The 12,317-nt window shown below is 35.9% G+C and overlaps 2 protein-coding genes across 2 annotated transcripts; one reads left to right on the plus strand and one right to left on the minus strand.

Annotated features, from left to right (window-relative positions):
* The first annotated feature begins 852 nt into the window (after positions 1 to 852).
* LOC142544872 (polyprenal reductase 2-like) lies at positions 853 to 3,168 on the plus strand. The gene is made up of 6 exons (XM_075651900.1): positions 853 to 1,155; positions 1,424 to 1,773; positions 2,072 to 2,306; positions 2,499 to 2,597; positions 2,729 to 2,800; positions 2,895 to 3,168. Exons 1-6 carry the CDS (start codon positions 886 to 888, stop codon positions 2,997 to 2,999), a joined length of 1,131 nt encoding a protein of 376 aa, XP_075508015.1. The 5' UTR covers positions 853 to 885; the 3' UTR covers positions 3,000 to 3,168.
* A 412-nt stretch (positions 3,169 to 3,580) lies between these two features.
* On the minus strand, positions 3,581 to 6,434 carry LOC142547087 (NADP-dependent D-sorbitol-6-phosphate dehydrogenase-like). The gene is made up of 6 exons (XM_075655166.1): positions 6,262 to 6,434; positions 5,624 to 5,718; positions 5,415 to 5,532; positions 5,019 to 5,151; positions 4,125 to 4,344; positions 3,581 to 4,026 (listed from the first exon to the last, which is right to left on the minus strand). Exons 1-6 carry the CDS (start codon positions 6,392 to 6,394, stop codon positions 3,796 to 3,798), a joined length of 930 nt encoding a protein of 309 aa, XP_075511281.1. The 5' UTR covers positions 6,395 to 6,434; the 3' UTR covers positions 3,581 to 3,795.
* Positions 6,435 to 12,317: the final 5,883 nt, after the last annotated feature.

The raw sequence follows: 12,317 nt of genomic DNA on the forward strand, positions 1-12,317 counted from the left end.
ACATACACAGAATGGATTGACTGAATCATTGATTAAACTTCTGCAAATGATTGCTAGACCAATGATTATGAAAACAAAGCTCTCTATTTCTATATGGGGACATGCAGTTTTACATGCTGCTGCATTAATTCGCATCAGACCAAGTGCATATCATAAATAATCCCCATTGCAGCTTGCATTTGGTAAAGAACCAGACATTTCTCATCTGAAATTTTTTGGATGTATGGTGTATGTGCCAATTGCACCACCGCAACGGAAGAAAATGGGACCTCAAAGAAAGATTGGAATTTATATCGATTATGATAGTCCATCAATAATTCGATATCTTGAACCTCAGACAGGTGACGTGTTCACAGCACGTTTTGCTGATTGTCATTTTAATGAGGAAATCTTCCCAATGAGTTTTTCCTAGTAAGGTTTTTAACGAGGCAGTATAAAAACACGTAATGAAGACAATCATTATGATCATCATCACAAGGGGAAGTGTTGAAAATTATTATTTAAAACATGTGTGTTGAATAATTGAATGTTGAAAATAAGAGTTGTAAATATTGAAAATTAGTGTGTGATGATGTAGGTAATGATGAATTTATTTTTGGATTATTTGTAAAGAAATTCTATAAATAACCTCATCATTTGTGAAGAAATTCATAAGTGAGTAGAGAGAAAATTTTTATAAAGTGTGTAGTTTGGTAAATTTTGAGAATTTGAGATTTTTACTTTTTACCATAAATTTTTATTTTTTCACAACAAATACGTGATATTTGACTTTTTTCAAAAGCAAAAAAACCTGGTTAAAGAAAAAGTGCTATTAAGTGAACAACGTCTTTTACGCCACTTTCATTTCCCCGCTTTTACGGAGTTTCAGAGTCCATCACTGCATTAATGGTGTTTTCTATAACACATTCCAGAACCTCACTCTACGCGATCATTCGCAGTCAATCGGTCATCCATCCAATTTCCAATGCGTTTACCCTAAATTATTTTCAATTATCTTCTTCGACGATGGTTCTCGCTTCTCTGCTTTGTGCTGCGTGGATTGCTGGGATTCTTCCCATTTTAATCGCCTTCATACCTTCTTCCAAAATCAATGCTTTGCACAATTTTGTGCTAGGGCTCGCTAAGCGTGGAAAGATTATGCAATCTTCTTCCCAAGTGAGTAATTTTTTTTGGGTTGATTGATTTTGTTTCTGTTTCCGTTAATTGATCCGCTTGAGCTTATGTTGAAGTGATTTTTTTCTTTTCTTTTTTATTATGTTTTAAGTATTGTGGTTGAGTATTTTGATGCTTTTTGTTGGTAGTGATGTTTGTTTAATGGGCTTTGTTGTCTACAATTTTTTATTGATTGTTAAAAGATATATTTTTTGGACACATAATTGTATAAATATAATCTTGGCCAACAAATTTTTTTTTACCATTTCAGAAATTCACGGTTCCTCAGAAATACTTTTGTCATTTTTACATATTGGCGGTTATATGGACCACATTCCTGCTCGTTTCCACGTGGATGTATGCGTACAGAACTGCGCCAAGAGTTTCTCAGCCATTACTATATTCCAGTATAGCCAGTCACTTGACGGGAGTTTCTCATGATTTTTGGTTTCATGACGGGAGTTCATCTCTGAAGAAAAGCAAGTATATGATTTGGAATTCTGTGTTTTTGCTTTTGTTGATGGAAGCTCAAGTATTGCGGCGTCTTTTTGAATCCATATACGTGTTTAAGTACAGTCCTTCTGCTCGAATGCATATTTTTGGCTATCTGACGGGACTATTGTAAGTATTGACTTTTTTTCTTTTTTCCTTTTGTTTTTTAAATAGTGTCGTGTCTTTGGTTTGTCTTTGCTCAACTTTATTTGTAAAGCCATTGACATGTATGTTAATGCGTTGTAAATTCGTTTATTTATTCCAAGTTCAGTAAGCAAATACTTGTCGAGTTTCTAGAACTTATTTGCTTTCGTTACTCTGGCGCTTTCTTGTTGGATTATGTCAAAAAACTGAACTTTACTGCTTTTTTTAAAATGAACACTATGCAGATTTCAGCCTCATCTGATTACTTCTTTTTTCTGACAAGTTTCTATACAGCAGCTCCACTGTCCCTTTGCTCCAAGTACGCCTTAGAGGTTCTGCACTTTGTGACAAAATTAGGTGCAGAGTTTGTTGTCAAAGGGAAGGATAGAATGAAAATCACAGAATATGATGTATGGGGACATGTGAATCCTCTCTGGCAACTTAAATGGTATGCATGGCTTGGTGCTGCTGTTTTCTCCTTTGGTTGGATTCATCAGTATCGTTGCCACGCCATTCTAGTAAGTTTCTTTAATGCTATTGATTACCACGTGTATCGGTTTTATGGTATCTAACGAAATTCAGTACATGCACAAGCTGCAAAGTAACTTTATTTTTATGCTTGCTTTTACTTATATCTGACATGAACAAAATACCAGTTTACTCACGTGCCGAGATCTTACCGTATTTTCTTCTGTCCTTAAAAAACGCAGGGATCATTAAGGGAGAACGATGAACAAGTTAATGACTATGCAATCCCTCGCGGGGACTGGTTTGATTATGTTTCCTCCGCGCATTATCTGGCTGAAATTGTATGACGTTCTTCTATATTATGAACCTTATTGCCTTTCTGGAAAACAATTTTGCATCCAAATTCTGAAAAATGCTCCTTTTTGCTATGGAGGCTCTATTTACTTATAACTCTTTACTTTTTCTTTTATAGGTTATATATGGTGGACTTGTGATTGCCAGTGGGTTTTCTGATGTTACAATATGGTTACTCTTTGGGTTTGTGGTATGTCATTCAAGGACCTTGAACAAATAACGCACTGTACACTTCGGCCACATCTGATCTCAAATTTTTGCTTTGTCGTGTTTAAATTTTGCAGGTGGCAAATCTTGCCTTGGCTGCAGCTGAAACCCAGAAGTGGTATCTTCATAAATTTGATAATTATCCTAAAAACCGTCATGCGATCATTCCTTTTATTTACTAATGTTTACTATTACCCTGTATATGTGCTTTTGTATACATGTTTATGTATTTTCTTATGCGATGCTGAGTCGGCGATATAATGCATTGTATTTTCTTGTATGCTATATGCATTCATGTTTGTGCCTTCCGGCTGTTGAGCAAATGACTACTTGAAGATTTTACGATTGCAATTCTTTTAGCTTGGTCGATTGTTTAATATTTAGTTAAAATAATTAATGCATCAACATATTTGATTTCTGAGACGTTCTCTCATCATTTGTTATTGCTATTTAAAAGAATCAAACTCTGAGATTTTTCTCTGAAAGAAATCAAATTCTATAGCTTCGAAACAATAGTGTTAGCTTATAATGTTCATTAATTTTACCAAATCTCTGGCCAAAGATTAAGGTCTAGACATGAGAATTCATGCACGGTGATCTAGAAAACGTTTAACTTCCAAGTGGAGATCAAACTAGGCTGTTCCGTTAAAAGAATTTAATCTCTTTAATATGAGGTAATAAGTTGAACTGATATTTTGCTACGTCTCAAGTCACCGATTGGATAATTTTTACAAGAAAGCTAAAACGAAAGGAGTGAAATACATGACTGAAATGGCACACTCTAGCTTCGAAAATGAAATACAAGTTCGCAGCACACACTCATAATGCCAAGTTGCCAACATACACCAATAACACTATAAACATGAAAGATAATGTCTTTAGGAGTGAAACACATCTGGTTTATGAACTTGCTCAACAATCTCAATATATTTTATTTTTACGAGATCAAGATGGTAGAATATCAATTACAAATTCAACTCATGCATACAAATCTATACCCCAAAATTTGGCAGGTTGATTGGTTCGATAGCCACGATCCACACTCTTGATCAGTTCCATGTCTTCTTTGGCAATCTCGAAGTCGAACACTTGAAAATTCTCTTCCAATCTATCAGGTTTTGATGATTTAGGTATGACAACTGTGTTTCTTTGAATACCCCAACGAAGAGCAATCTGAGCCACGGTCTTATTATACTTCTTGGCAAGACCCTGATATATAGAAGCAGAATTGAGAAGTTATTAATCAACTGGTGGATAAAAAAGAGTTTGTGCAATGTTAAAATAAGGTAAAGTATAGATAGAAGTACTTTAAGAACTGAGTCGTCCAAACATGATACCGAACCAAACAATTCGGTGTTAGCTGCAGCGCCTCCAAGAGGGGTGTGTGCTGTGACACAGACACCGTGTTTCTGGCAGAACTTAACAAGAGAATCTCGTTGGAAATAAGGATGTGTTTCAATCTGATTCACTGCAGGCTTCAATTTGGCATAGGCTAAGCAGTCTCGTGTTAGATATACGTCATAGTTGCTGCACAAATAATGATCAAATACATTGCAACAAAATGTTTGATTACAAAAGTAAATATAAAGTTCACATGATATTTACATTTTAGGATTTACTCATATAAATAAAGGGCAACGAAATTTTAATTAGATAAGAGATTTTCTGTTCATTGCCATGGTGCAAATTTTCCCAGAATTCCACTATGCTTGGAGATTTCCTATGCATTTATTAGTGGATGGGAACCACAAATCAGCAGAAGATCAGAGACACTTCTACAAATCATTATGACAGAAGGAATTGCTAAAAAATAATAAATCTTCTGAGATCGTGGACTATATGTTTGTATTTCCTTGAACATCAGCAGAGAATTATTTATTAAACATAGTTTTTTTTTATTTCTATTAGTTCATAAAAATTCACAAGGGAAAAAAACTTGGCATAAATTTTAATCACTGAATTTCCATCATTGCCCAGGTTATGTCTATTGGTACAGACAGAACTTAAAAAAAGCACAACTTTTTAGTATATAAAAAATTTGTGATACTATTGAATTTGGTTACTGCTCCACTGACATTGCCGTATCATGTCAAAAATAGATGAAAACGACATATTTTGTTGAAGAAATTCGTTACTTCCTAAAGATTAGCCTTAAACAAACTAAAGACAGACATCATTGAAAAGGATTGTATCAGACTTACCTGATCCCAATGCTCCGCACTAAACCCATCGATACTAAATCTTCCATGGCATGCCATGTGGTCTCCAATGACACTGTGGTATCTATGTCCAACACACCATCCTCTCCCAAAGCACTATCAGTCGTGCCAACTCCTGCATCAACGCCAATACGGGGATGAAAAAGCACTTGGTGATAAACTAAATGTAAAAAGGTTTAACAGCTTGCGATGCATCACAAAAACCAACTACTTCAAACAGTTGTAATCACAATGAACACATCCTTCCAAGCACCGCCTATTTTTTCGATGAAAACTGAATGCAAGAGCTAATCTGTGAATGTCTAGCCAAATATAACAAAAATCCAACCACACTACAAATACAGACAGTGGATACAGTATCACAGATGCAAAACATACCCGTATGCCTTGTAGCAACTGGAAAATGAACAAGGTACAAATCTAGATACTCTAGGCGTAATTTCTTAAGGCTGTCCTTGCAGGCCTCAATGACATGGCCATGATCCGAGTTCCAAAGCTGCATGCAATTACATGAGTTTTTGATTTTACGCCAATTTCAAGAAGGCTATGTATGGAATGATCATAAATGGAGTTCCATGGTGACTAGCCTTGGTAGTAATGAAAAGATCCTCCCTCCTCACAAGTCCTTCATGAAAAGCTTCGGCAAGTGCATCCCCAACTTCTGCTTCATTTTTGTAGTCCGCTGCGATCGGGTACCGACAATAAAAGATCTCAATTTAATGAAATCGTGAAAGGAAAAGTACAACATGATTTGGGAGCTAATCGAATGAAATCCAAAGGAATAGTGAAGTAATCACTTAAGGTGAATGATGTCCATTCATAACAAATTTCTACATGTTTCAGTACAAAGATCAAATACATCAGTCCCAAAAAAAAATAAAAAATAAAAAAATCCGACATTTAGAATTTATTCCCAAAAACTTAAAGCATCGTATGCACCACTCCAGACTAAACCATTAATTAATCTTGAAAAATTATGGGCAGTTGAATATTTACTTTTCGACTGACTCGAACTAAAATAAATCTTCCAAATATCAAAAACAGGCCAGTCACAGCAATTGGTGGATAACTGGATCAAGATACCATAAAAGGCTATGTTTTTTCGCAAGCTCAGAAATCCACCCACCAACATGAAGATTAAGGAGTTGAAGGTGCGAAACCCAAATTGAAACCAACTAAAGGACAGATTCCTAGTGTATACACAAAAAATAACATCACAACATACCAGCACAATCAAAGTGACGGTAACCAGTCTTAATAGCACGGAACAGCAGATTCTTTATGTCCTTCTCCTCCATACGCCAGACGCCTAGTCCGATAATCGGCATTTTGAAGCCATTGTTCAACGTAATCGCCATTTTCACAGAGCTTCGTTTCCTTTCTATATACTTAACTTGGTTTTAGTGAAGAAACTGGTTGGGCTCATTTATGGCATATCGTTTGTCTTTTGTGTGCTGGGCCTTCAATCCAATTTTCGTTAGCCTCGTTTTGTATGGGCCAGTCCAGTATCGTTTGGGTCAAATGGTCCTTTCCTCGGACCAAATTAGCCCGTTTGTGGTGTTCATTTTCATGATTCAGTTCACGAAGATGATAGTGGCATGACTGTCTTTAAGTTGCAGAGAAGTAAGCGTTCTGCCTTTTTTGTGAAGGACAAATTTCTATCATATATAAACATGCTCAACTGACTCTGAGAATAGTAGCAATAATGTATTGTTCAAGAACTTGAAAAATTAAATATGGAAAATGAGTGTTCTTTCTGTTGTTGTTGTTCCTTTATTTATTAGAGTAGGAGTTCAACAAACCAATGTTACAAACGAACTTTATTTTAATAATATTGTACTTTTTATACGTTATGACATTTACTTTATATGTATACTCATACAAGATGCATATATAAAGACTTAATATATGATATGTTACGATAATGTCGTACATATGATGATGATCATGAAAAACATTTAAAAGTTCCTGCATATTTTAAAAATATTCCTAGACGATTCAACTGCATAAAATAAAGATCAATGTCGCTCGAGCTCGAAACTAGCATCTATGATGTTGTGTAGCACATTTCATTGGTACAGACATGGAGATGTCCGAACATACATTATAAGTGCTATCATTTATCGGGTTATCATTTATCGAGTTGATAAATTTGCTCTTGGATTTTTCGAGTTATCATTTATCATACATTATATCGCTCTTGGATTTTTCAAGTGATTATCATTTATCGAGTTGATAAATTTGCGGTTATGGTTGTACATCATTAGTCCTTATGATCCGTATTGAGTAATAATAAGTTTCGGAGTTTGACAAACCAATCAACAACCGGACTGAAGACCCGAACAGAACAGTGATCGAAATGATAGCACAGAACTGATCTTAGAAGTGAAGAAAACTTATCAGAGAGAATAAGTAGAATTGAAGTAAATAATAAACTAAAGTTCTCAAAAATATAAGTAAGTCTTAAAACTGATTATTCGAAGATTGACAAACTGATTGATATCAGAATTGAATGAGTTATTCGCAAAATTGATATAAGCATAACTGATGAAGAGATGTGGCCTCTGCCACCGGAATCTGGCTCATGATATCGACGTCTACATGCCTAACAAAGCATTCAAACTGAAATGACATAAGTTAGAACTGATTACCAATTATAAGACTACCTGAACAGATCAGTCGATCAGTTTGACTCCTGATCAGTTGGTCACGTCATTAGTTGCAGTTCAGCAGACAAACTAACATTCCGTACCTGAGCAGGACAGTCGAAGCATAACAGTCTGATACATCGTACTACCATCAAAAGGATGTCTATATAAACAAAAAGACGACTCAAGACTATAAATATCTGAGTAGTTCATTTGTGGAATATATATAACAAGAGACGATTTTAAACGAATATAAGTTACACGACTACTCAAAGAACAATCTAGATAATATTCTAAATAAGAATGTATATGATCTAAATAAGATTCTAAATAAAATTGTAGATGATACATGTAGATTAATAAGTCTAGATTCTATACTAAATAAATACATAATATCAAAAATTGACATTATGATCGAATCTTATAGTGAGAATCATATTATGATTCTACCTTATCCATGCTATTTATTAATATGAGATAACATTGATGCTGAACAATCTTTCTTTCCTTTTTCAATCAAAATTCGGCCACCTTCTTGTTTTGAACAAGAAAATTCATCCACCACCTCTCACCATCACAACACTGCCATGTCTTCGTCGCAGCCGCTGCACTTGGGGAAATCATTGCGTTAAAAAGACATGCACGAATTGTTACAAATAGAGTATATATTCATCAATTTAATGTACTTTTGTGAAAGCGTCGAGTATTTAATGTCTGTATATTAGGTGCATATCTGATACATATTATCAAATTTATTTCCTTAATTTCATATATTATGATTTTAAATTCAATTTTCAATCTAGAAATGTGTTCTGAGATGTTCCCTTAAACCAGTACCGAGATTGGTCTCATTTATGTCCAATTTCAATTAAATTTTACTACATCTAAGATTCCAAGAAAGTAAGTCATCAAATTTTTACTACATCAAAAAATGAAACAATAACTAATTTGTAACTTCTTTGCGACTAAGTCTGTTGTGTCATTTCCAATGACAACCACCACACTTTGTTCCATCATTTTTTTTCTAAGCATTGGAGAAAAACAAATTAAATTTTGGTATAGCAATAATATTCTTGGTTGACATTATAATTGAATTGTATCATAAATATTAGGTACACAAATACATACGTTTGAGTAGGTATATAAATTCTTAGCTAAAAGCTGATAATTTGTATATAATTTAAAGCATACAACACTTGAAACTTCAAAACTATGATGGATTTTAATGTTTTGTGCTAAATATCATATTATTAATGTGATATTTATACACAAATACAAATGGGGATAAAAATTGTTGTAGTAATTATCCCGAAATACATTGTGAGGTTGAATAATAACACTATGAATCTTGTGTTGCTCCGTGGAATTGACCCACCCGGCTGTCAAAGAGAATAACCACACTTTCAATATTCCAATTTTTTTTTTTTCGGTGAAAACTCTTATAATTTATTGAAAAAGATAAATGTCCTTGATTACAAGAGTAATCAGCCAAAAAAGAAAATTTTCACACTCCCAAACAAAAGGAGTATTGGACAAACAATCAAACGAGACAATGACGTGAGCAATACAATACGCAGAACGCCGAACATGACTAAGAATGGGGCTTCCCTGAGGAGCCAGAAGTAAACTTATATCTAGTGCTAGTGCCCCTGTATAACTGAGGTTCTCTTCTACCCCCAAGACTGCTTGCACAGCGAGAAGAGAGTCCGAGGAGATATGATGGAGCCGGAGATTTTGTGTTCTAGAAATGTTGATCATTTTTAAAGTAGCAAAAAGCTCAGCATACAAGACGGAGGGAGGCTTCTCAATTGTATTTCCAAAAACTAGTAACGGTTGTCCCTCATGATTACGGATTACACCGCCATTTGAGTATCTATGAGTGTACTCATTATAACATGCGTCAACATCCCTCCGTAAAGAGTGCATAGGCGTAGCAATCCAAGATGTCGGAGCAAACAATGGGTCACGAGCAGGAGAAATCCTCAAAGCTCGGCGAGCTTCTTGGAAGTCATGTAGAAGACTCTCACACCACTCTATATTGATATTAGAATGGCAGTCTCTATGGATGTGAGTGATCCGAAGTCTCTCACTCCAAATCGCTCAAGCACACATCACAAATGCCTCAAATTCATGATTGCTTAGCTTTTCTTTCATCCAAAATGAATGTCCATCACATCCAGATGACTTGATAACTTTAGAATTGACCAAAAATACATTCCTTTCCAGCAGCGTTTAATAACCTGGCAAGTGAAGAGAGCATGGACAGTAGAATCACAAAATTGATGACATAATGGACACACTCCAAGAACCGGGACATGATGTTCCATTAAATTCTGCTCCGTCGGAATAATATTCTGAATAACCCGCAACCAAAAGATACGAACCTTCGGAGGAATACTGAAACCAAATAGATCACCACCATTCAATGGAATGATTACCCTAGCACGAAGGAGGAGAATCAAATAAACCAATCGCCGCTTTATGACTGTCGTGGACTGAAAATTTACCCTTCGGATCATATGCCCAAAATCGGAAATCCTCTTTTTGATTTTGGGAGAGTGTCCTTGACAAGATGAGGAGGGAATAGGTTGTGGATGAGAGGTTCATTCCAAGACTCCCCATCGAGGAGGGTACTAACTATAGCAAAGTGTTCAGACTCAGTAGGAGGGGACACACGACCTCATGTCCCTGGAATCCAACCCTTTTTACAGAAGTGGCCTACTCCATAATATCGATCTCCAAATGTAAGAAGGATTACTTCGAAGGGAGGCATTCATGACGAAAATACCTTGTTTTCAAGACTCGTGCAACCAAAGAACCTGTCTCAGTAATAATGCGCCAAACCTGCTTAGCCATCAACGCTCTATTGAATGTCTCAAAATGGCGAAAACCCAACCTGCCTTGGCACTTTGGCTTGCAAATATTTCTCCATTTTTTCCAGTGAAGGCGCCTCCTCCCTTCCTCCTTGCCCCACCAGAAGTTAGCACATTCTCGCTCAATCTCCTCCCATATAGATTTCGAGATTCGAAAACATGACATAGCATATGTGGGAATGGCCTGAAGAACATATTTAATCAGGGTTTCCTTGCCTCCCACATATAAGAACTTATTTTCTCATCCATGAATTCTATTCACAACCCTTTCAACCAAATAACGAAATTGTAACTTTTTGCTTCTACATGAGGCGACAGGAATGCCTAAATACACATCATGTCCCTGTACCACTGGGATAGCCAGAACAGGTTTTATTTCATCACACACATGTTCATTAGTGTTAGGACTGAACGACAAAGAGGATTTCTCAAAGTTGATAAGTTGTCCTGAGGCCTTTTCATATAAGACAATTACGAACCGCCGTGCATTCCTCCAATGTCGCCCTGAAGAACAAAAGACTGTAATTGGAAAAAAAAAGTGGGAGATAAACGAGCAAGATGGAGCAATACGCAGCCCAGATAAGAGCCGACGGTTTTCTAGAGACAGGAGAGCCGAGGACAGGAAAAAAGGTAAGGAGATAACGAGTCTCTTTGTCTCAACCCTTTACTAGGAGAAATATTCCCAACCAACTCTCTATTCAAAGAGATAGAGTACTAACAGAGGTCACACACCGCATATCTTCTCAACCCAAGCCAGAGCAAATCACAGCCGAATCACCATTTCTTCAAGAAAGCACCATTCAACTCGGTCATAAGCTTTGCTCATGTCAAGCTTTAACGCTGCATAATCTTTCTGCCACTTTTTCCGATTTCTGATCTAGTGCAATGTCTCAAAACTCAGTATAATGTTATCAGAGATGAGTTGTTCCGGTATGAACGCACTTGCTATTATGTTTTTACAAAACCCAAACAAAAAAAATACATTTTGTGCTAGATTATACATATGAATCGCATTGATTAATCAAATATAAAAAAATAAAGATTGCCTACCATATTTCTCAGTTACATTATCTTCCACTGAATTATTTGGGTAAAAAAACTGATTGCAAATGTAAGATCAGATCGTGCAAAGTAGGGATAACAATTTTCTCGCGGGACCATCACATTTTGCGAGATAGGGATGACAATTTTTCCCACGGATTTGGGACCCACAGAGAAATCCTGTAAGGGGGACATAGATCTCCGATTTTTTCGCGTTTAGGGATTTTTTTGAATCTATGTAATATGTCGGGACGGGTATGAGGATATTATCTTCATCCCCGAATCCGATCGAAAATAATATTATTAAAAATATAATAATATTATTTTTTTGAAAATATCAATAATAATATTATTATTATTATTAATATTTATATTAATAATAATAAGTTCGGGTTCGGGGTCTACCTAGCTCCATTATTATTTTTGAAAAGAAAATGAGAGCAGCGATGGAGAATGAATATTTGGATGAAGGATGAATATTTGATCTCCGCGGGTTCCCGTTCTAGGAGTCATGAAACCTGAAAAAGAGGAGATTGGGACAGATATGAGGTGGAGATAAAATTCGGAAACGGAGGTAAGGATGACAAACTCGCTCCCACCCCGTTGGCACTGACATCCCTAGTATGAGGAAAGATTTTGCCGTCGTGAAAGAACATATAACATGTCTACATTACCATGAACCCAAGATATTAATGGACGCTAGCCCTTGGAGTCAACTT

Source organism: Primulina tabacum, chromosome 5, assembly GCF_025594145.1.
Source record: "Primulina tabacum isolate GXHZ01 chromosome 5, ASM2559414v2, whole genome shotgun sequence".
Classification (NCBI taxonomy): domain Eukaryota; kingdom Viridiplantae; phylum Streptophyta; class Magnoliopsida; order Lamiales; family Gesneriaceae; genus Primulina; species Primulina tabacum.